This window comes from Scyliorhinus torazame, chromosome 1 (assembly GCF_047496885.1).
Source record: "Scyliorhinus torazame isolate Kashiwa2021f chromosome 1, sScyTor2.1, whole genome shotgun sequence".
Lineage (NCBI taxonomy): Eukaryota > Metazoa > Chordata > Chondrichthyes > Carcharhiniformes > Scyliorhinidae > Scyliorhinus > Scyliorhinus torazame.
The window spans coordinates 375,094,615-375,119,458 of record NC_092707.1 but is presented as its reverse complement, the minus strand read 5'-3'; the positions used below and the strand labels follow the sequence as shown (position 1 = coordinate 375,119,458).

The 24,844-nt window shown below is 46.1% G+C and overlaps 1 protein-coding gene across 1 annotated transcript in view; it reads left to right on the top strand.

Annotated features, from left to right (window-relative positions):
- Positions 1–24,844, top strand: part of ryr2a (ryanodine receptor 2a (cardiac)) — a 1,117,859-nt gene that overhangs the window by 756,481 nt on the left and 336,534 nt on the right. The window contains exons 36-42 of the mRNA XM_072511661.1: positions 3,258–3,458; positions 4,877–4,982; positions 12,211–12,354; positions 14,316–14,589; positions 16,651–16,765; positions 18,518–18,650; positions 19,760–19,863. Coding sequence (XP_072367762.1) covers positions 3,258–3,458; positions 4,877–4,982; positions 12,211–12,354; positions 14,316–14,589; positions 16,651–16,765; positions 18,518–18,650; positions 19,760–19,863 — 1,077 coding nt within the window. The remainder of the gene's footprint in view (positions 1–3,257; positions 3,459–4,876; positions 4,983–12,210; positions 12,355–14,315; positions 14,590–16,650; positions 16,766–18,517; positions 18,651–19,759; positions 19,864–24,844) is intronic.

Genomic DNA, 24,844 nt, shown 5'->3' with positions numbered 1-24,844 from the left:
TTCTTGCCCCTGACAGTTACCTTTCAACCACTATTGGAAGACTGCATATGGGCATGTGATGGGGATGTGCTTAGTTTCCATGACCCCAAATACCCACCGCTCCCTCCACGCACGGCACTCACTGAGAGTCGAGGCTCAAATTGATCAATGTTTTCAGGATTAAAGGGGGACGAAAGTTGGAAAAATAAAGGAAATGTAAATAAATTCAAGTAGCATCAGGCTGATGTGCACCCAGCCAAAGGACTGGAGCTGCAAATGGAAAGTAGCTGATCCTGCACAGTCCTCTGTGGTTAAACTTTAAGCTGCATCGATGTGTGATGTAGATTAAGGCCATCGCTTCTGGCTCTGCATCAGTTTGAATCTTTTACTTGGGTGGATGTTGGGAAGAATTTTAGAGCTTTATCCTCTTGGGAATTTCATTTGCAGTTATTCAGGTAAGTCAGAAAGTGCCCCCGACAAGCCAAACTGTGAAAGACGCACTACAACTTATGAGGTTGAAGGGCCTCAATCTATTTTTATTTTCTGAGGAGTCTTGAAATATTTAGCTCAGAGATTCTCTGATTCGGTTAAAAAGGACCCTTTCCTCCGTAAGTATGGAAATAAATATAGGGCGCAACTCGGTGGAAAAATTTAAAGTCCACTTTTGGGTGCATTTAGCGGGGTGTTTCTCTGGCCTCGGGGAGTGTCGTCACCCCCCCGCCGAGGCCATCCAGATATCTTGCTGCCGAGCTAGTTCCCCCCTGCTTTCTGCAACCCTCTATTCACCCCCTCCAATTTTGCTGAGTTCCCTGGAAACTCTCCCTCAACCCCCCCCTCCTCCAATGGGCAAGGACTCACCCCTCCCTGGCACCAAGGCTCCCTGGCACTGAACAGCCTGGCATCCTGACAGTATCCCTGGCACCCTGGCAGTGCCACCCGGGTACCCTGGTAGTGCCAAGGTGCCCAGGTGCCAGGGAAGTGCCAGGATACTACTCGGCTCTGTTCCTGACCAGCGGTGGGTCTGAAGTGACCTGCAAGACCCCCTGAGGTGCTGTTACACCTGATCCAGGTTTGTGGAGGTCAGTATTCAATGGTGCCTTGGCAAGGTCTTGCAGGTATGGCCTAATGGCTCATCAAACATGCAGATCTGGATCTCACCCAGGGAAGGCACGATGCAGATCTGCCGGAAGGAGCGAGTCGGGTGTCTTGGGATCGGCCCGGCACAGAGCCTGATTTGGGCCTCTCGCACAATTTACCCGTTGCGCCCGGATGTGCGGTTGCCCATAAATGACACTTTGAAACTCTCCCGAGCCCCTTCGTTAGCACCATCCAAACCCGGAACTCTACTACCTGGAAAGACAAGGACAGCAGATGCATGGGAATACGCCACCTCGAGGTTCTGCTCCAAGCCATCATTGGAGATATATCGTCATTCCTTCGCTGATGCTGGGTTAAGATCCTGGAACTCCCTCCCTGGTGGTGTACCAACATCATATGGGCTGCAGTAGTTCGTGAAAGAAGCTCACCACTACCTCCTCAATTGCATTTACGACGGGCAATACATGCTGGCCTTGCCAGTGATGCCCACATCCCAAGAACAAATTTCAAAAAACCACTTCAAAAGTAAAACTTGCAAACAGTCCCCATTGACTACGTGTGTGGTTATCAGCAACTTATCTTTTGTTAAACATAGTGGGCAGGATTCCACTGCCTCCAAACCGCCTGTTTCCCGGCAGCGGGAGGCAGCATGCCGTTCACTGATAGTAGGATTCTCTGCTCCCACTGCTGTCAATGGGCATTCCCATTGAAGCCATCCCATGCCGCCAGGAAACCCGTAGGTGGGCGTGCGCTGCTGGTGGGGCAGGGGACTCCTGCCGCCAGCGAACGGCTAGAGAATTGACCCCGAGGCGAGTTTTCTACACACTGAGCTACAGCTATCACTTAAAGGACCATGGTATAATATCCAAAATGACAAGTAACAGGGTTGGGCAGCAGCAAGCCCCGCGAAGGACGCGCGCCATTGCCTGAGTCTGCAGGACTGAGGGTTGGCAAGAGTGGAGAGACCTTGCCCACAGGGAGTGAACTGAGACTCCACAAAGAGTGGTCTGCTGTTTGAGAGTAGGAAGAAACACTGTACCTGGGTTGGAGAGAGGCCAGGAGGCTGACAGGAAGCTATTGCATGGGATTGCAGAATTGATCTCTGGCAGTCACTTGCGTGGTAATGCATTACTGTTCCATCCATGTCATGCTTTCATGGATCAATCAGCTTGCTGCAAAATTGTCAGTTAAATACACATAATTTGACAATATATTTTTAATAAATCGATGATCACTTCCATGGTCTTGCCGACATTTAGAGAGAGGTTGTTTTTGGTACACCATGCAACCAAGTGATCTATCTCCCTTCTGCAGTCTTGCTCGTCATTGTGATTATGGATTTACTGCACAGAAAGCAGACACTGTTGGCTTTCTTGCACTGCCTGACCACGTTTGAAGACAATAAAGAAAAAATGAGTTTTCTCAAAATGAATTTTTCCAGATATATATAAACACCAAAAATATGAGATTGAGGAAGCAGAGGTTCCTGGTTCAATTTCCCCCACAAAGGTAGTTACTGATTTATACAAAACTGATGGTAGAACTACAAATGTGCTCTTTGTACATACGCAAACAATCTTTCTACAGAGAGCAAAGCGAGCATACATTCCCAGTGGTGAGTACCTTACTCAGCTGCAATATGACTGTGGTGGAGTGGGTAATGGTAAAGCCCAGGTCACAGTGACATTCCGAGAGTCGGAGCAAAAGGTCACAGGACCTTTGGCTCTATTGACTACCTGGTACGCGTGGAGACTTAGAAGAAAAGGTAACTTACCAAGAAATTGATAAATGGGGGATGGAAATTTTGAGATGTGGACAGTTTTTGTTGTTTTCTGGGTGGCCAGAAGGAACTACCAGCATAGAAAGAGCATCAGTTTACTTGAGAAATCTTTCGTCGAGCCTCAATTTAAAAAAAATACTAATTAATGATTTAAAATGAAAACAATTAAATATATTTCCCCGAGGGGCATTTTTTCCCAATAATCCACAATTATAAAGAAAACCTCTTTTGGAACAATTTTTATTCCAAGCCACTATTAAATCATTGTTGGACAACTGTACGGAAAGAGTAAGGTGAAGTGCAAAGTGTTCCACAAATCTTTACATAGCTTTCGCAATCTAATGGAGAGGGATGCAGGCAGTGTTGCCACGTGACATGTTCTGTCTCTATTTTTCCTCAGATGTGCCACCTTTTGCAGTATTTGTGTGACTGTCAGCTCCGTCATCGGATTGAAGCCATTGTCGCCTTTTCAGACGATTTTGTTTTGAAACTTCAGGACAACCAAAGGTTCCGATATAATGAAGTGATGCAGGCGTTAAACATGTCCGCCGCATTGACTGCCAGGAAAACGAAAGAATTCCGATCACCTCCACAGGAGCAGGTTAGAGAAACAGATGGACAGGATAGTTACTAACTAACTTTATACAGACCAATTTCTTTTACGAGCCCCTTCATTTTTGATGTATTTAAGAAATCTCATTGAATTTCTTGATGATTTTTAAAAGTCTGACAATGTTTTAACCGCTGTGTTTGAATAAATGTGTGATGTTTTTTATGTTTTTAATTTTGAACTTTCGAAACATGTGGATTATTCCTCAATTGAATAGGAATTGAATAAAAACTCCATCCTTTCTCTTTTCTTCTTACACATTTTAATACTTTACTAGATAAGACAGCTTACAGTATTGCCGGGCTGTTGCATCAACGTTGAGTAAATGATAAGCGACTAATTCAAAACTTGTTTAGTGGTCATACTCCTGAACCCTGCTGGTGGATTAATGGAAAAATCCCACAGCACTATTTGAAAAAGAGCAACAACGTTATCTTGGTGTCTTGGTTCCCATTAATAAAAATCTGTTGAATCTTATCGCAACCTCAAGACAGGGGAGTTCTCCCCAGTGACCTGACTAATATGAATTCCTCAAACATGAAGAAGGGCCACTAAGGGCTCATTTTGCATCAGGACGTGAAGGCCGTCCACAAGGGCAGAGGTGGGAATGCAGCAGTGTCCACCCCCTCCCAACAACCCGCCCCTGCCTCCAAACTCTCCGCGTTAAATTCTGTCCCATGTGGGGGATCAGTGCGCAAAATTATTTTCTGCTTGACATTTCTGAAATTTCTATTTCGAAAGTTGCTTGGGGTTGGGAAGATGTAGACTTAAATTTTCCTTCCTGTTTTTGAACAGCCTATGAACAATAACTTACCTAAAGTTGCTTCCCTTCTGGAGTTTGTCACTGAAAATCAGATCATGGGATATGACTGCATCGTGCTAGTGACATGCACGGTGATAAAAAAAAACAATGCACGCTCATCTCATGATCTGCTAGGGGCAGGAAGAATTCTTGTCCTTGAAGGTGATAAACAGGCGAAGATTGTTTTTTATTGGGTGTTCGTTTGTGAAAGCCCGTAAAGAACAATTTAAAGGTTTTTACATATGCTTAACAGCCTACAAGATCTTATTGCCTATGGTGTATCAAACTCATATCTGCAGATTCAAAAAACATTTTCAAGTCGTTTCCAAACTAACAGACTATTTTAAGAATAGCATGACGACTCAAGTGTGAGACCTAGTACTTACACCCTTCATAACCAGTGGAAAATCTTGAGGATTTCTGCACAATCCCAACGCAAACGAATCCCAAGATTGTTTCAAATAGGGAAAGATTTAGAGGTGTGAATGCATTTTCGGCATTTTTGAAAACTGTGCCTCTTCACTTATAGAGTGAACCTGTGATATTGTTTATATCCTGACAGTCCGACAGCTTAGTTATAAGATTAATGAATTTGTTCTATTTTCAGATTAACATGTTGCTGAGCTTCAAAAATGACAGGCGTGAGTGTCCATGCCCTTTAGATGTTCGTGAAGAACTGTTGGATTTCCACGAAGACCTCATGGCACATTGTGGTCAGTTTGACATACTGGGGAAAAAAAATTTGTATTGTTGCTAACTTTTGGTTGGCTCTTAAATCGTAATTTGCTCTGTTTGTTTAACCTTTGCTCTAGAGTCGCCAGGTATCTTTATGATACCGCCACGAGGTTCAAGTTCAAGTAATGATCAATAACTCAACACACCAATGAGTAAGATTCAAATCAAAGCACATTTATTATACACAGTAAATCACTACTCATGCATAAACTCTACTTTCTAGGCTATTCCTATCACTAAAAGGCCTATACTTAGCTTCGGACCAATCTGCAGGATTCAAAAGCTGGTATGGACTGGTAGCTAGGAGCGCCTATCTCGTAGTGAGCATTGACTTGAGACTTACTTGGTTGGAGGCAGCGAGGCAGGTCACTGTCAAGGGTTGGTTCAAGTTGCTGAGTGACCCTGCCAAAGAAGGACGATTTGAACTTGGGGGCTTTACTTTATAGAACCCAGGGGCTTCCCGCCCTTTGGGGCGGACCCCGTACCTGGTTCCAAGTGATTGGACTGCGTCCCGATCACTTGGATCGATTTCTCCAATACTGGAGTTGTTCCCTGATCATTGGGCGGTCCCTAAATGTCCGCTGGCCTTCCTTTGTCTTGGCTCCTGCTGGCGCCGAGGAGTCTGGCTTGGCTTTATTTACCTTAACTGTTGCCATTGTGCCTGGGAATCGCACATTACTATGCAGATGGCTGCTGTATTACTATGCAGATGGCTGCTGTATTACTATGAAGATGGCTGCTGTATTACTATGCAGATGGCTGCTGGTTTCAGTGCTGTCTGGTTCCTTACAGGTTTCAATACACATGATTTCTGTATTTGCTAGTCTTTGCCTGTGTTGGCTGAATTTCCCTTCAGCCTTTGCGGTTCTCCATTTCAAGTCGGGAAGTGGCCAACTCAGGTGGCTACAGTATCCCGCTGGAGGCAGGGTGGGAGGCAGGAGGACTGAAAAAATGGCGTCGGAGAGCGGCGTGCCGCTTTGTCGGCATGTCCCCACATCTGGCCCATTTTGGTAGAGGGAGGTTGGAGAATGGGTGGCCTATTAAGGCAATTAAGGGACAAATTGAGGCTAAGATTCTGCGATGGAATGGCAACAGACCGGGGTGGAGGGAGCGGGACGGTACTCCAGCTTTGTTTTAAACCTCCACCTCCCTGTAGCTGACAGACATTTTTCTTTTTCAATTTAAAAAAAAATCTTCAGAATGCATCACTAGCCTAATGCTCCCTCTCTTGCAATTTAAAAAAAAAACATATTTGTTCCTGGCATATGGGCAACACTAGCTCGGCCAACGTTCATTTCCCATCCCTAATTGCCCCTACGAAGGAGTTGGTGAGCCTCCTTCTTGAACCTCTGCAGTCCACCTGGTGTAGGTACATCCACAGTGCTGTTAGGGGTGGAGTTCCAGGATTTTAACCAAAAAACAGTGATACAGTTCCAAGTCAGGATGATGTGTGGCTTGGCGGGGAACTTGCAGGTGGTGGTTTCAAAGATTTCATACAATCCCTACAGTGCAGAAGGAGGCCATTTGGCCCAGCATGTGTGCACGGACCCTCTGAAAGTGCACCCTATCTAGGCCCATTCCCCCACCATATCCTCGTACCCCCACCTAACCTGCACATCTTTGGACACTGAGGGGCAACCTATCATGACCAGTCCATGTTAGCTGCACATCTTTGGACTGTGGGAGGAAACCGGAGCACCCGGAGGAAATCCACACAGACATGGGAAGAACGTGCAAACTCCACACAGAACAGTGGAGTCCCATGTATTTGCTGCCCTTGTCTTTCCAGGTGGTTAAGGTTTCAGGTTTGGAAGGTGTTGTCAAAGAGCCTTGGTGAGTTGTTGCACTGCCTCTTGTTGATGGTACACACAGCTGCCGCTGTTCATCAGTGGTGCAGGGAGTGAATGTTTACTATGGTGGATGGGGCGCCAGACAAGCTGGCGCTTTGTCCTCGATGGGTATGAGCATCTTGCTGTTGTTGGTGCTGCACTCATCCAGACAAGTGGAGAGTATTCCTGATGTGTGCCTTGTAGATGGTGGACAGGTTTTGGGGGGTCAGGAGGTGAGTTACTTGCCACAGAATTCCTAGTCTGACCTGTTCTTGTAGTCACAGTATTTACACGGCTCGTCCCGTTCAGTTTCTGGTCAATACTCCCAGGACTTTGAAAGTGGCATATTTAGCGATGAATGTCAAGGAGAGATATTTAGATTCTCTCTTGTGGGAGATATTTATTGCCTGGTACTTGTGAGGTGTGACTGTTACTTGCCACTTATCAACTCAAGTCTGAATATTGTCTGGTTCTTGCTGAATATGAACTTGGACAGCTTCAATACCTGAGGAGTCATGAATGGTGCTGAACATTGTGCAGTCATCTGTGAACATCTCCACTTCTGGCCTTATGATGGAGGGAAGGTCATTGATGAAGCAGCTGAAGATGGTTGGGCTTGGACACTACTCTGAGAAACTCCTGAAGTGATATCCTGAGACTGAGATGATTGTCCGCCAACCATTACAACCATGTTCCTATGTGCCAGGTATGACATTAACCAGCAAAGAGTTTTCCTCCTGATTCTCATTGGTTCCAGTTTTGCTGGGGCTCCTTGATGCCATACTCTGTCAAATCCTGCTTTGATGTCAAGTGCAGTCACTCATACCTCATTCTGGAGTTCAGCTCTTCTGTCCATGTTTGAACGAAGGCTGTAATGAGGTCAGGAGCTGAGAGGCCCTGATAGAACCCAAACTGAGCATCTGTGAGCAGATTATTGCTGAGGATGTGCTGGTTGAGAGCACCATTGATGACACTATCCATCACTTTACTGATGATGAGAGTAGACTGATGGGGCAATCATTGGCCAGGTTGGACTCGTCCTGCTTTCTGCAGACAGGACAAACCTGGGCAACTTTCCATATTGCCCAATAGATGCCAGTGTTGTAGCTGTACTGGAGCAGATTGGCTAGGGGTGCGGCAAGTTCTGGAGCACAAGTCCTCAGTACCATTGCAAGAATGTTGTCAGGGTCCATAACCTCTGCAGTATTGAGTGCTTTCAGCCGTTTATTGATACCATGTGGAGTAAATTGAATTGGCTGAAATCTGTGATGTTGGAGACCTCCGGAGGAGACCGAGATGGATCATCGGCAATTCTTGCTGAAGATTGTTGCAGATGCCTCATCCTTCTCTTTTTCTGATGTGCTGGACTTCCCCATCATGTTTGTGGAGCTGTCTCCTTCAGTGAGTTGTTTAATTTCCCACTACCATTCATGATTGAATGTGGCAGGTCTGCAGAGCTTAAGTCTTATCTGTTGATTGTGGGATTGCTTCACTCTGTCTATTACTTGCTCCTTCTATTGCTTGGCATGCAAGTAGACCTGTGTTGGTCTACCCACTTGGCCCATAGCCTTAGGTGCTATGACATTTCAAGTGTTCACCTAAATGCTTATTAAATGTTGTGAGGTAAATGCCATGGTGGGATTTGAACCATTGTCGCTAGACCATTAGCCTGGGCCTCTGGATTACTAGTCCAGTGATATTACCACTACACCATCAACTCTGTGTTGCTCCTGGCATGCTGTCCTGCACTCTTTATTAAACCAGCGTTGATACCCTGGTTTGATAGTATGATAGATTGGGGGATATGCTGAGCCATGAGGTTACAGTTTGTGGTTGTATTCAGTTCTTCTGCTGCTGATGGACCACAGCATCTTATGTATGTGCAGCTTTGAGTTGCTAGATCTGTTCATGACAGTGACCACCACACAGTCATTGTGGAGACAAAGGTCTGTTTGAAATCTATCCCATTTAACACTGTGGTAGTGCCATACAACACAATTCTCAATGTGAAGGTGGGATTTGTTCTCCACAAGGACCGTGCCTCTCTCCTACCAGTACTATGATGGAGAGATATGTTGTATGAAAAACATTAGACACTTTGACCAGTTTATTACTCAAACCCAGGTACCTTTCTTTGCGAGATGGACAAAGGACAAATACAAGTGCATGATTCAACTAAAGTTATTATTAAATACAGTAAAACCGTCATTCCCTCTTAAATGATCCCAAACACGAGTAAATAATCCTAAAATTCTCAATACTACCTGTGCGGATGGACTCAGTCGAGCTGCGGGTCGATTCTCTTGAGTTCGATTTCCTCAGGACCTTCTTCCGAAGGTGGGTCTCGCACACTGCTTCCTTCCATCTCTGGTCGGTCGTCCAATCTTCTCGATTAACTCTGCATCGAGTCTTCACTGGGGAGGGTTCCGATGGTCTCGATCTTTATTCCCATCCTCTCATCTTGCCAGAAAGTTCTCTGGCCCTCAGCCAGTGAGGTCTCGGGGCGGGAGTCTTAATACCCAATAGTGTTGCCGCTTGCAACTCTGCAGGGCACCAGCAGCCCACCCTGCGGTCCATCTCTAGGTGTATTGTTCACACATAACCTCTCTCCGTATATGGTAAGGGTGGGGAAACTGGGTGCCCGAATGTCTAGCTCTATCTTGGCAATCCAAAATAATCGGTCCATATGATTGGTTATTGACAAGGCGGGCCCAGGCATGTCCTGGCAATTTGTCTGTTCAGGTTGGTCAGGAGCTGACTGCGTTTAATTTAAAATGTCCAATTCTTAATTTAAAATGTCCGATTTTACATTGAATCTATAATTCAGGCCGCCGTCCATTTTGACACAGATGCATCTGCAACAGGTAGATTGCTGGGAACAAGGTCAAATATGATTTTCCCTCTGTTGATTCCCTCAACGTCTGCCAAAGATTCCATACAGCAGCTACATCCTTTGGGACGCAGCCAGCTTGGTCAATGGTGGTGTTGCGGAGTCACTCTTGGCGATGGATGTTCAATTTACCCTCGCAGAGTACATTCTCTACCATTGTCATCCTCAGTGCTGTTCCAATATGGAGGAGTACCGATTCATCAGCCCAGGGTGACAGTAGGTGGTAATAGCAGGAGGTTTCCTTGTCCATGTTTAACTTGATGCGGTGAAACCTCATGGGATCTGGAGTCAATGTTTAGGCTTCCGAGGGATTTTTTTAAAGGGCAAAGCGCTGTGACGAGAGTCATTGTGTCATTGCAAGTCTTTGAAAAAGAAAACATCATGGTTGAATTTTAAAATTCAAGTGTGAAAATCACAAATATTTATCATTCAATGCATTCGATTTCTCACAGAACAATACTTAGGTATGGATTATACGTTCCTCTGCTGGACATTTGAAGGTTGTTGGGGGTGGGGGGGATGTAAAATCTAATGGACACTGTGTCTACCACCTACCCACCAGCACCTCACCTGAGGAAGGAGCAGCGCTCCGAAGGCTAGTGACATCGAAACAAACCTGTTGGACTTTAACCTGGTGTTGTAAAACCTCTTACTGTGCACAATTAAAAGGGGGATGGAGGTCGCTCACCTTCCCTTGGGGCTATTGAGGTCCTTAAATGACCAATCAATATCCTTAGAGAGGGAAGGCCCACACCAGTCTGAAGCTTTTCCTGCACGGATTGGTATCGGGCAAGGAGGGGACCTTTGTGGGTCCTCTGACTCCATTGGATGCATCACACCCACAAGATCATCCCCTGCCTTTATCCCCTCCCCCTAGAATCTCGAGCCTGGCTCCAACTCCCTTCACCCCTTTGCCAGTAGCTGAAAACCTGGCCCCAACAAGACCTCGGACAATGGAGTTACTTGAGCTTCCCAGTGTGGTGGACTGCTTGTAGTCGCAGTGAGTCCGCTGCATCGCATCCGAATGGCTGACAGCTCTCTATTGTGGGCCTCTCTTTTAAAATGGTGCGAGCTACACTGCTGGTGTTAATACAGCGTAATATTGACCACACTTACAGACCAATACTCCCCAAACAAAGGGCGTGAAAAACATCCTCCGTGAAACTGATCTGTCTACATGCAGTTAATACTTTGCTAATCTGTCAATGTTAATGGCAACACCAACTGCAAGTTCTGCTTCAAGTCACTCACCATCCTGACTTGGATAATATATGGCGTACCTTCACTGTCACTGTGCCAAAATCCCGGAACTCCCTCCCTAACAGCGCTGTGGGTGTACCTACAGTTCAGGGATTGTAATGGTTCAAGAAGGTAGCTCAACACCACCTCCCCAAGGGCAATTGTGAATGGGCAATAAATGCTGGCCTAGCCAACGATACTCCTGAACGAAAAAAATTATCGATTTATTGATAAATCTCAACTTTCCTTACATCAGGTGAACTTAAGAAATGAAAAAAACATGGGCGGGATTCTCCGACTCCCCGCTGGGTCAGAGAATCTCCAGGGGGCGGTGTGAATCCCGCCCCCTGCGGCTGCCAAATTCTCCGGGCCGGGGATTTGGCGGGGGCGGGAATCGCGCCGCGCTGGTCGGCGCCCCCCCCGGCGTTTCTCCGGCCCACGATGGGCCGGGTGGCTGCCCGTTTTCAGCCAGTCCCGCCGGCGTAAATGACACCAGGTATTTGCCAGCAGGACCTGGCTGCGCGGGTGGCTCCGGGGTCCTCGGGGAGGCACGGGAGAATCTGGCTCCGGGAGGTGCCCCCACGGTGGCCTGGCCTGCGATCGGGGCCCACTGATCCGCAGGCGGTCCTGTGCCGTGGGGGCACTCTATTCTTCCGCGTCGGACGCTGTGGTCCTCCGCGATGGCTGACGCTCAGATGAACACCCCCCTGCGCATGCGCTGGGATGACGCCAGCACACGCTGGCGCTCCCGCGCATGCGCCAACTCGCGCCGGCCGGCGGAGGCCCTTCGGCGCCGGTTGGCCTGGCGCCAAGCCCCTTCCCCGCTGGCCGGTGCGCCGCAAACCTCTCCGGCGCCGGCCTAGCCCCTGAAGATGCAGAGGTTTCCGCACCTTTGGGGCGGCCCGACGCCGGAGTGGTTCCCGCCACTCCTTCGCACCGGAGTTGCCCTCCCCGCCGATTCCCGCAGAATCCCGTCCAACTTATCTGAAATGAGGTGACATCTCATTAATTAAAGTGACCATTTTATGGTGGAAGATTTTACTAGCTGGTTATTGACAGGATAAAGACATTTTATTGACGAATTTTAATCTTCATGATGTCTTCATTCAGGAAGTTAAACAGCAATTTTAAAGTGAGTCACTTGAAAGCAACTTCACAAAGGGTGCTCCCCACTCTGACCTCTTTCCCAGTGCTGTTAATTTGAATGAGACTTCAGATGCTAAAATGCAGTTACATTTCTTGTTTCAGGCATTGAACTGGAGGAAGAAGAAGCAAATAATAATGACAGTGACTCGACTATCAGGGGTCGACTTATGAACCTGGTGGAAAAAGTGGCGTACTTAAAGAAAAAACAGAAAGAGAATCCAGTGGAGCAGGAGACAAAGAAACCTAGTTAGTGTTTATTTCTGTATATTAGAACCGATTTCCTTTAGATTCAGTGATCCCAGATTGTGACTCACCCATTTAATGCACACTGTATGACTCCTCTTTTTAAATACCCTAGCAATTTTGAATCCTTCTCACTGTGCCTTCAGAAATGGGTTTTCTTCAGCAAGGTTTGGAACAATTGGGTTTCGGTAACAATGCTAAAAATAGAGACATGCTGTCGAAGCTTTTTTCTTGCATTCAACAGGGCAATACCAGCTTATAGAGGGGACAACAATTTATACCACATTTATATTGCTCCCTTTACAATTTTGTATTCTTGTGAATTATCCTGATGAGTGCAAGACGAAAAGCTTCAACAGCCTTTCTCTTTTTTCAGCATTACTCAGGTTCTGTGCCACCAAACGACGACGAACAACTTGTTGTTAAATCTGATACAAAAACAAAATACTGCAAACGTTGAAAATCTGAAATAAAAGCAGAAAATGCTGGAAATGTTCACCAGGTCAGGCAGCACACGTGGAGCGAGAAATAGACTGATTGGCCTGAATTTTACACTCTTCCTCCCCCCAATCCCCACCCCCCTCTGGCAAGTTTTGAGTTCGGGGGATGTGGGAGCGTAAAAATGCATGGATGTGATTTCCTCCAGGACCCTGAACCAGAAGCAATTTTATGATGGGAGAGGCAGGGCCTTGGGGTGGTGGGGCAGGGGGGTGCAGGGCAGAGAGAGGCTTAAGGGCCTTTTCCTGCCTGGCCTCAATTTTTATGTGGATGGTTGATCGTGGGGGGGAATAGAAAACATTTGAAACCTATGCATTGGGCAGGAAAGCAGGTGGTGGGGGTGTCACCTCTAAATAGAATTCCCTTTCTGATGGTGGTCACCATTCACTGAAGGCCAGGAGACCATTGGATCATCCCCAGGATCCCAGTTGTCCCCCTTGCGACCATCCCCCACAGGTTTTCTCTATCTTCACCTCGCCGGACCCCAACTGCTTACCTGCTACTCTGTGAGGAGTCTGCACGTTCTCCCCGTGTGTGTGTGGGTTTCCTCCGGGTGCTCCGGTTTCCTCCCACAGTCCAAAAATGTGCGGGTTAGGTGGATTGGCCATGCTAAATTGCCCTTACTGTTCAAAAAGGTTAAGTGGGGCTTACTGGGTTACAGGGACAGGATAGGTATGGGGGCTTGAGTAGGGTCCTCTTTCTAAGGGGATTGGCCATGCTAAAGTGCCCCTAGTGTTCAAAATTGCCCTTGGTGTTGGGTGGGGTTACTGGGTTATAGGGTAGGGTGGAGATGTGGACTTGGGTAGGGTGCTCTTTCAAAGAGCCGGTGCAGACTCGATGGGCCGAATGGCCTCCTTCTGCACTGTACATTCTATGTCCCAACACTTAGCCCTAGGCACATCACTGCAGCACTGTGCCTGGAAGGCCTGGAGAGCTGCCTGACAAATGATTGGGCGTCAGCATTCCAAGAAAGGACCTCCTTCTTGTGATTGCCTGCTGCCAGTCAATGCTCGTTAGAGTATAAAAATCCAGCAGGCCTGTTGGCTTGATGGGGATCGGGTTCCCCGCGACTCTTCATATGGCGAGAGCTGCTGCCCCCGCCCCCCCGCCCCCCGGGAAATTCAGTCCAGTGTTTATGGTCAGTGACCTTTCATCATAAACCTTGCATTAAAATGTTGTGAGATTTTAAAAATTGAATTGTAGGATACTGAGTGTATTAAGATCTGATGAATCGTTTGCAGTATTGGGAAAGCAGTGTCCCCGGACTTACATGATGCACGCAAGCTCTATAAGCGGAAAGTCAAAATAGGCAAAATATTTACATTTTGCATCTAACAGCATCCCAATTCACTATTACTTGTACCCGCGGCAATAAATGTGAGTACACCATAGCAATTTGAATACGCTGTCAGAATATTTCAAACCTGTTCATTGAAGTGACTGTCAGATTTTGATTTTTATCTTAGCCACTCTGCAACAGTTGATTTCTGAGACCATGGTACGGTGGGCCCAGGAGTCAGTGATCGAAGACCCAGAGCTGGTGAGGGCCATGTTTGTGCTTTTACATCGGCAGTATGATGGCATTGGTGAGCTTGTTCGTGCTTTACCCAAGACATATACAATAAACGGAGTGTCCGTGGAGGACACAATAAACTTACTTGCTTCCCTGGGCCAGATCAGATCTCTTCTGAGTGTCAGAATGGGTAAAGAAGAGGAAAAGTTGATGATCCGTGGGCTGGGGTGAGTAAGCAAAATGTAACCTTAACCTTTGTGTAGCTCAAGGGATTTCACAATGTTATGTGAGCATTGTTGGATATTTACGTTTATACTGAGCTGAATCGCTTTTCAAATGTTAGTGACCTTTTAAACTTGACAACAGGTTTTAACATAATCTATTATACACTTGGGATAATATATGAATGACTCACATTTTTGTTTGAAATTCCTCCCTCAAGTTCATTCGAGGTGGAGTTGTTAAATCATTTATGTTAGTGAGTTTATGCCTCCAAAATCTAATAGAGAAGATTTTGAGACAAATGGGTTACACTCGTCTACCCATCATCCCACGGTATAATTTCAAGGCCTATCTTTTGGAGGATTTCGAACAAATTATTATTTTTAATAGACTTAAACTTGACACCGTTTACCACAGAATGCTTCCGTCAATTATAACCAGATTTGGCTCGAAGGGCCGAATGGCCTACTGAATGGCTCCTCGTTTCTGTGAGCAGGATTTTCTGCGCAACCTGTTGCGTGTTCTGCAGCAGTGGCCAGCCATTGTCCGAGGGCGGGATCTTCTGGTCCCGCCGTTGCCAATGGGGTTTCCCATTGAATGCGTCCCTCGTCACCAGGAATCTTGTGGCAGGGTGCTCCGTTGGCAGGACCAGAATATCTGGCTAGAACATAGAACATAGAACATTACAGCGCAGTACAGGCCCTTCGGCCCTCGATGTTGCGCCGACCTGTGAAACCACTCTAAAGCCCATCTACACTATTCCCTTATCGTCCATATGTCTATCCAATGACCATTTGAATGCCCTTAGTGTTGGCGAGTCCACTACTGTTGCAGGCAGGGCATTCCATGCCCTTACTACTCTCTGAGTAAAGACCCTACCTCTGGCATCTGTCCTATATCTATCTCCCCTCAATTTAAAGCTATGTCCCCTTGTGCTAGACATCACCATCCGAGGAAAAAGGCTCTCACTGTCCACCCTATCTAATCCTCTGATCATCTTGTATGTCTCAATTAAGTCACCTCATTTCAGGCTGGCCTGAACGGCCGTAAAATTCCACCCAATGTTTCTAAATACAACCATTGGGGAACTGATGGGAATGCTGCTTTTACAACCTGCCTGAATTTACTGTCCATTGAAGTTAACCGTTGCAATATTAGGCAGGCCTAAGACCAATGATCTACCCGATCTTATGGGTCTCTCTCCCAGCGAACTAGGTTAAAAATACCCCATTAGGTTTCACAGCTCTGGAGGGTATGAAGGAATTGAGAAAATTGCTTCAGTAACCAGCTCTTGGAAATGAGAACGATTCTCCTCCAAAAACAGGCTCTGAAAATCTTTGGATTTGTGGTGGAAAGAAACACCTACGAGCCTCCTCAACATGAGGCCTGAGCATTATTTCAATTGCTCTGATCTGTTCCTCAAAGGAAATGCACGGGAAATCAGGGTGGGAGCTGGATTTCACCAGGGATCTGAAAAAAAACCGATCGCTCGCCTGAGGTTTCTTGAACGGCAGTGGTGACTTCTCCAGGGGGTGGACATAGCCAGGGGAAATTTAAATCGGCAACGTCCCGGGCTGCTGGAGGCTGGGCTTGGGGCAAGGCCGAGGGGTGGTCAAGGGAGGTGTTGGCTAATCTTGATTCTGTGGAATTCCAGATCATTGTAGAAGGATTTGGAAAACCCACCCTTCAGCCTGAAATGCCCCTGGTTTAAATGGCATAAAATGAGAATGCGGCATGAAATCCCAACCGTCACACCTGACTTGGGGTTACCTTCCATTTCTCTTTTTCTTTGGAATTTATTTTAAGCTATAATTTTATTTGCAGTTTTGATTTCAGCATGTTAACCAATATCAGGCAAAATTGATTTAAGTTCAAAGGATCAAAGTGCCTTCATCTAATAAATGAAAAATAGATAAAAATTAAAGGTTAGGCTTAAATATTCCAAAAAATGAACAGTTAAGTAATATAGCTTTGTTAATCGAATTATCAGAGCAATTAATCAAAGCCCATTAATAAACATTTTTGCCCAATAAATGTTTTATTTTTAACTTCCCCCTTTCACATAGGGATATAATGAATAACAAAGTGTTTTACCAACACCCAAATCTAATGAGGGCTCTGGGGATGCACGAGACAGTGATGGAAGTGATGGTGAATGTGCTCGGAGGTGGAGAGTCTAAGGTAAATGAGCCTGGATTTGTACACCATTAATATAAATTGTCACAGTATCTCAAACCTTTGCATGTTTTTTTTCCTGAATGCATCATCCCAATAAGTAATTTAAGAGAGAATTGATTATTTAAAGTACAATTTAATATTAATTCCTCCTTACAGCTATCCTGTATTTCTTGTAGAGATCACTTTAATGAGTTTTAGTTTAAATTTACCCTGGTCGAAGAGTGGGTTGTGAACTCTCAATGTCTTGTCATCTTTTGAGCTAGTGCCAGGACCATTTTACGCTCTTCATAGAATTCCTACAGTGCAGAAGGAGGTCACTGGCCCATCGAGTCCGCACTGACCCTTCAAAAGACCACCCTACCTAGGCCCCACTCCCCACCCCATCCCTGCAACCCCACCCAAATGGGGTAGTTTAGCATGACCAAGCTACCTAACCTGCACACCTTTGGACTGTGGGAGGAAACCAGAACACCCGGACTAAACCCAGGCAGACACGGGGAGAATGTACAAACCACCACACAGACAGCCACCCAAGGTCGGAATCGAACCAGAGTCCCTGGCGCTGTAAGGCATCAGTGCTAACCACTTCAGAGCGAAAGCCAGGAAATTCCTTTTGAGAAGTACATAGTCTCATTACGATGTGACCTATATAATAGTTTTTAAAATTAAATGTGCATTTTTGTGTAAATTAAAGGGGCATGGAGGTACCTATTATTTTCCAGAGTTTTTTCGATCCGAGTTGGTTTTACTACTGGACAGGTAGATCACAGAATGGAACCCTGGCTCAAAATACTGTAACTTTTACTTTTTTGGAAGAAAAAGCTTTTGGTTTGACTATAATACAATGCTTCTTCACTCCCACTTATCTTCGCAAATGTACACAGATCTTATGGATAACAGGTTACAAAATATATCTTATCCCTGTAATCCAACAGGCTAACTGTGGTCAGACAGCACCCCACTCTAAAACAAAGTGGCAGATGACACTCAATCGGTGTTCGATGGATTTCATCTCAAATTCTCCCCAAATGATTGTCACAAGAGTGTTTCCAAACTCCCCTCTCAAAATGATACACTTTAAAATCTTCTTATAAACAATGTTTTCATCAGCTGTTTTCATCAAGGATCTACCACCAGATTTCCCAACTATCCTTTCAAACAGTGCTTCTTCTCCACTTTTTTTGCAATGATCTGCCCCCAGGTTTTCCAACTCTCCTTTCAGTATATCTTTGCTTTAATGTTTCTAAGCCTATACACAAACTCTCAGAGATCCAGATCACTAATTGCTTCACAATTACTTCAACTATCGCTTCATAGGCTTCTGTAAAAATATCCTGAATCCAAAAAACCCCATACATGCAAACTACACTTGTGTTCAACATGAATCAAACTGGAGTTTTAGCCTTCCTAACACAAAAACACTGAACTAAACTCATTAAAATCTACACTTTATTCCAAAACAGACAACAATGCAAACATAGATCACTTAAAATTACCGCTGCTCCCTGACGTAGTTTAGTGACAACTGTTTCCAAATTTGAAAAACATGCAAATAAAGATTCTGGGTAAGCTTTGTTGAGGTGTAGGTATTGTCCATTTTTCAAACAGTTAGGGTGGGTTTATCTTTACACTTATTACTAAATAACAATAAACTAAAATACTTTGTGACTTTTCTGTTTCTCCTAATTATTATTCTTGAAAAAGATTTTCTCATTAAACCGAGTCTGTTTTATCCTATCAATGCGTTTTGTTTAGGAGATTATCTTCCCAAAGATGGTGGCCAACTGTTGTCGTTTCCTGTGCTATTTCTGCCGAATCAGTAGGCAAAATCAAAAAGCCATGTTTGACCACTTAAGCTATTTATTGGATAACAGCAGTGTTGGATTAGGTGAGGATATATCATTCGTTAGAGACCCTATTGTATTCTGAATTGATGAAGCATTCACTTTTAATCATGTTGGTATTCGTATATTGGAACAGTGTGGCTCAGAATATGAGTGTTACTGGACTAGTAATCTAGAGGCTCAGACTGACGCTCTGGAAACATGAGTTCAAAACCTAGCACGGCAACTTGGGTAGTTTAAATTCAGTTAATAAATTTTGAATAAAATGCCAGCCTCATTAATACAGGTCATGAAAGTACTTGATTGTTGGGCAAAAAAACCCCCATCTGGTTCACTAATGACTTTCAGGGGAGGAAATCTGCTGTCCTGATTTGGCTTAAAGAACTGCAGAACCGCATCAATGTGGTTGAGTCTTAAAAGTCACTCGCGCTGCTACAGAAAAAAAAAGCACTATGTGTAGGGGTACGTACACCACGTGGGCTGCAGTGGCTCAAGAAGGTGACTCACCTTCTTGGTAATGGGCAATAAATGTTGGTGACACACAAACCCCAGGAGCAAATCTTTAAAAATGTCATAATTGATCTTCCTTAAAAAGATTCTTCAGTTGGATTTTTTTATTAAGTAGCGGCATTATATTTGAGTATCAGGGCCAGTATTGCTGCAACTTGTGCGCTTAGCATTGCTTAGTAGGGGTGAACAAAATTCAAACAAACCTTTCATATTGTACTTGTGCCTTTAAAGAGTAGCACTTCTTTGTAAAAAAAAATGTTGCTCTCAGTGATTGATATTAATTGGAAAAGTGAGGCTGGAAATTGCCCAATAGTCTAATTTCTTGAAGGTGCAAATGCACACAGAATGATTTATTAATCCTGTGAATTCACCAATGAGGATTTGGAATACTCAAATTACTTTGATACTTGGAACTCAGTTTCCTGCCAAGAGGACTCAATTGATTCTGAAACTTAACTTAAGCATTTCTTAATCGGTCCAGCTTTTCTGTGCCAATGCTCAGACTATTAAAAATCTCATCCCTGCAGTGTCTTTCCATGAATAAGGAGAGGCCAATTCCATCAAAAAGATTATCTTGTCTGATACATTATTGAACAAACCACTTATCAGACTATTTCTCAAGTGCTTTATATTTTCTTAATAGCATCTCCTTCAATGCGAGGTTCCACTCCATTGGATGTTGCTGCAGCATCTGTGATGGACAACAATGAACTCGCCTTAGCATTGCGAGAGCCTGACTTAGAAAAAGTGAGTATCGGTCTGTGCTTATCCAAATGCAGTTACATCCCGGTTATTTTGATTAATGTTTAAAGTACACTTTTTATAACCACAAAGTGCCCAGTGTTAGTCATAAAAGCTCAACAAAAAATCATCACAATGGATATTCAGCTTTGGAAAGAATGAAAATAATATATTAGTTGGTTGGGCTAGAATGCTGCAATGTGTCAAAAGTACCCTACTATCCTGTACTATATGTTGAAATAATCCCATGAACAGTACAGTTTAGGTTATGTTCGTGTATGCAGTTGCCTTTGCTATTACGCAGAGACACGACTATTTTGGTCAGGATTTTCCAGCCCCACTGCAGCGGGTTCACCAAGGCTGCACGCAGTGAGCTAGCCAAAGGTTCACTAACTTCAGCGATAAATCCTGCTGAGGGCCAGTGCCAGAAAACCCTGCCCCTTGTGGTTACATGTCTAATCTTGTGACCTTTACCACATGCCCTATTTTGTGCTTTCTGTCTTATTCAGTCCAGCATCCCACTGACCTTCTACTTCTGATGAACTAGAAATATTAAACCACGTGCTGCTGGACAGCTGTGTATTTCCAGTCTTTTCCGTTTTCACTTCAAAAGATGTGCTTTCAGCTTTCTTGTAAAATTATTTTAATGAGATTGCACGCTGATATGGAGATCTATGTGTATACACTAGAAAGTATTCCAGTTTTTCAATGGTAAATATATTTAAGTAAATGATGACTGGACCTACCTAATATCAGTGTATTTTGCCGAGGGGGAGAAATTACAATTCTTTGCTATAATCATGCAGTTTATGCATAATTCAATTGTGAGTGGTAGTTTTGAATACAGTGGCTGAGGAACCTTTCTTGAGTCTTTTTGTTAACTTTTGGAGATTAAAATCAATGTATTTTACAGTGTTTGAGTTAATTTGAGCATTGTATTGTTGCTGTGATTGATTTTTTGGTTCGATTTTTACCACAGTTGGCACAATTATTGAATGGAGAGTGACGCAGCAATGTGGCATGCGATCACATAGCATATAACAGGGACCTGACAAAAATTGTAATCACACTGCTCAAGAGCGTATCACTGCATAGACCATCACTTCAGACTTCAAATAGTTTGATCAGACTTCAGGGGCGAAATTCTCCCCCAACGGCGGGATGTCCGCCGACTGGCGCCAAAGCCGGCGCCAATCAGACGGGCATCGCGCCGGCCCAAAGGTGCGGAAGGCTCCGCATCTTTGGCGGCCTAGCCCCAACATTGAGGGGCTAGGCCGACGCCGGAGGGATTTCCGCCCCGCCAGCTGGCGGAAATGGCGTTTGTTTCCCCGCCAGCTGGCGCCGAAATGCGGCGCATGCGCGGGAGCGTCAGCGGCCGCTGTCAGTTTCCCGTGCATGCGCAGTGGGGAGAGTCTCTTCCGCCTCCGCCATGGTGGAGGCCGTAGCGGAGGCGGAAGGGAAAGAGTGCCCCCACAGCACAGGCCCGCCCGCGGATCGGTGGGCCCCGATCGCGGGCCAGGCCACCGTGGGGGCACCCCCCAGGGTCAGATCGCCCCGCGCCCCCCCCCCCCAGGACCCCGGAGCCCGCCCACGCCGCCTGGTCCCGCCGGTAAATACCAGGTTTGATTTACGTCGGCGGGACAGGCAATTCCTGGGCGGGACTTCGGCCCATCCGGGCCGGAGAATCCAGCGGGGGGTCCCGCCAACTGGCGCGGCCGGATTCCCGCCCCCGCCCAATCTCCGGGAGCGGAGACTTCGGCGGGGGCGGGGGCGGGATTCACGTCGGCCAACGGCCATTCTCCGACCCGGCGGGGGATCGGAGAATGACGCCCCAGTTCTCTTTACTTGAGAGTTAGGACCACAGGAGGAGATTGTTCAGCCCATCCTGCCAGCGTATGCTCTTAGGAAGAGCTATCCAACAGTCCTACTCACTAACCCTTTTCCTGATAGCCCTGCAGATGTTTCTCCTTCCAAGTACTTGTCCAATTCCCTTTTGGAAGTAATTACTGAATCTCCTTCCGCACCGTCCTTTCAGGCAGTATATTTCAGATCATAGCAGCTTGCTGTATAAACTTTCTTTCCGTCATGTCGCCCCTGCTTCTTTGACCAGTCGCCTTACATTGGTGTTCTCAGGTTGCTGACTATTCTGTGGTTGGAAAAAATTTCCCCCTTTACTCCATCAGAAGGTTTCATGAATTTGAACGCCTCTATCCAATCATCCCTTAACCATCATTGCTGTGACTTCCGGTGGCGGCCATGGAGTGAACGGTTGCACATTCAGCAGCTCTCGCCCTTCGTGGCCTTTCAATGGTTTTAAAGCCGGATTTTTCAGGAAATTTCTCAACATACGTTGATCGAAGGGAGAGGAAAAGGAGGTGACCCCCAATTTATGGAATCGTGTCCAAATAAGAGTCGAAAAAGAAGAAACCAAAAGATGAGTGAAAGCAAGGCTCAGAGGTCATCGAGCACAATGGTAACGAGACAAAGCATATCCATGCCAGCCCATTGGTTGATGGAGCAATGGGTCGAGCACCTGGATGAGAGGTTCTCCCGGCATCGTAAGGAGTGTGCAGAAAACATGACCCAGGCGATAGCCTCGATTAAGGAGGTGGTTGACCGGGTGGAGGAGAAAATGACGACCCAGGGACAGGAGATTCAAAAGTTGCAGGAGTTGCCGACTGAACGAGAGGAGGAGTCCACTGCGATGGCTTTGGAAATTAGCATACTACAGGACAGCCAGAAACGACTGCTGGGTGAGGTAGAAGTCTTGGAGAACCGGTCTCACATGCAAAATATCTAAATCGTCGGGCTGCCAGAGGGAAAGGAGGGGTCAGATGAGGGTATGTATGTGGGGAAGATGTTGCCCACATATCCCCGATGGTCGGGGCCGATGTGTTTGAAAAGCCACTGGAGGTGGACCGGGCACATAGGGTGCTCGTCCGTAAGCCCCAGGGTCATGAGTCCCCGAGGGCATGGTGGTGAGGCTACTTTGATTCTGCGACAAGGAACGTATCATGAAGTGGGCCAGGCAGACTAAACGGTACATGTGGGAAGAATCAGAGATCCGAGTGTCCCAAGACTGGGGACCAGAACTCGCAAAGAGGAGAGCAAGTTTCAACAAAGTTAAGGCGGCTCTGTTTGTGAAAGACATTAAATTTGGACTGCTATACCCGACTCGCCTTTGGGTGACCTACTAGAACCGGGAGATGTACTTTAACTCTCCGGAAGAGGTAGCTACTTTTATGAAAGACAGTAATCTGGCTTAAGGACTTTTAAATTCAAACTGTGGTGGACTGAGTTTGGGGGAAGAGATAAAGTGGGGGGGAGAGCTGTGCTTTGTTTTGTCGTGTTTAAAATTTCAGTCTTTCTAATTCTGTGAGTTAAGTCACGATGTTCGGGAAGAAAAAGGATTTTCTTGTGTAATTTGATTTTGATTTCTTGCTTTATGTACTGGATTACAGAGAAAATCTTTTAAATTGCGACGGGGTGTTTTCTTTTCTGTAAGAAAGATTGTTGATTCTTGCATGCATAATTCTGCTTAAACTGCTTGAAGCTTCTTCTATTGTGTTTGATTCTGTTTGAAGGTGATGGGACTGATCAGATTCAGTTAAAGTGGGAAGGGATGGCCTTGTTGCCTGCGCGTTGAGGGATGGTTTATTTGCTTTTGGGGATTGTTGTTACTGTGTTGAATGCTTGTGTTATGTTTAGGGGAGATAGAATCTGGCAGATGGCAGGTTTTTTGATTCCAGAGGGTGGGATCTGCTGGGCTAGCTGGACAGCTGCTCCACGGAAGCAAAGTGGGGGAGAGCTGAGGAAAGACGAAGTGGGGTGGGGGAGGGGCAGGGGGAGGCGCCGGGAGGGAGGCCTGCTGCCGGGTAAGGAACAACTAGGAGACTGGAGATCAGATGGCGGTCGCCGCCAAGGGGCGGATCAAGCGAGGTGTGGAACACGGGCTAGGAGCTGGCCTAGGAAAGCTCATGGTTGATCGACAGGGGAGGGGGGCAAGAGCCCCCCCTGTCCAGACTGGTTACGTGGAATGTTCGTGGACTGTTCGCATATCTGGGACAGTTAAAAGCGGACGTGGCCATGTTACAAGAGACAAACCTGAAGCTGGGAGACCAAATTAGATTAAAGAAGAGATAGGTCGGGCAAGTGTTTCATTCAGGACTGGACTTTAAAACAAGGGGGGTGGCTATCCTGATTAACGAAAGGGCGACATTTGAGGTGGGGAGGATAGAGGCAGACCCGGGAGGCAGATTTGTTCTGGTTAGCGGGAATCTAGAGGGAATGGCTGGTGAATATATGTACCGCAAACTGGGATGATGTCGCGTTTATCAGGAAGGTGCTGGGAAAGATCCCAGATCTCGACTCGCGCCGGCTGATTATGGGAGGTGACTTTAATACGGTCCTGGACCCGAGATTGGACTGGTCGAGTGCTAGGTCGGGGAAACTATCAGCAATGGCAAAGGAACTGTGGGGGTTCATGGAGTGCATGGGAGGGGTAGATCCGTGGAGATTTGAGAGACCAAGGTGCAGGGAATATACATTCTACTCCCATGTACATAAGGCGTACTCCAGGATAGATTTCTTCGTACTAGATAAAACACTGTTAGCAGGGGTTGAGGACACTGAGTACTCAGCAATTATGGTTTCAGATCATGCACCACACTGGATAGACCTACAGGCAGGCACGGGAATGCCCCAGCACCCACAGTGGAGGCTAGATACAGGGTTGTTAGCGGATGAGGAGATCTGTGAGCGAGTGAGAGAGGCCATTCGGGGGTACATAAAGATCAAGGAAACGGGAGAGACTGCGGCTGGAGTGGTCTGGGAGGCACTGAAAGCGTTTATTAGAGTTTGGGCTCCTTTCCACAGGTAAGGCGGAGGGTCAGCTGAGGAGGGTAAAAGGTGCAATGGGGAGAAAGCTAGCAGGATGCTGGCGCATCAGCTGAGCAAACAGGAGGCAGCGAGAGAAATAGGGAAAATA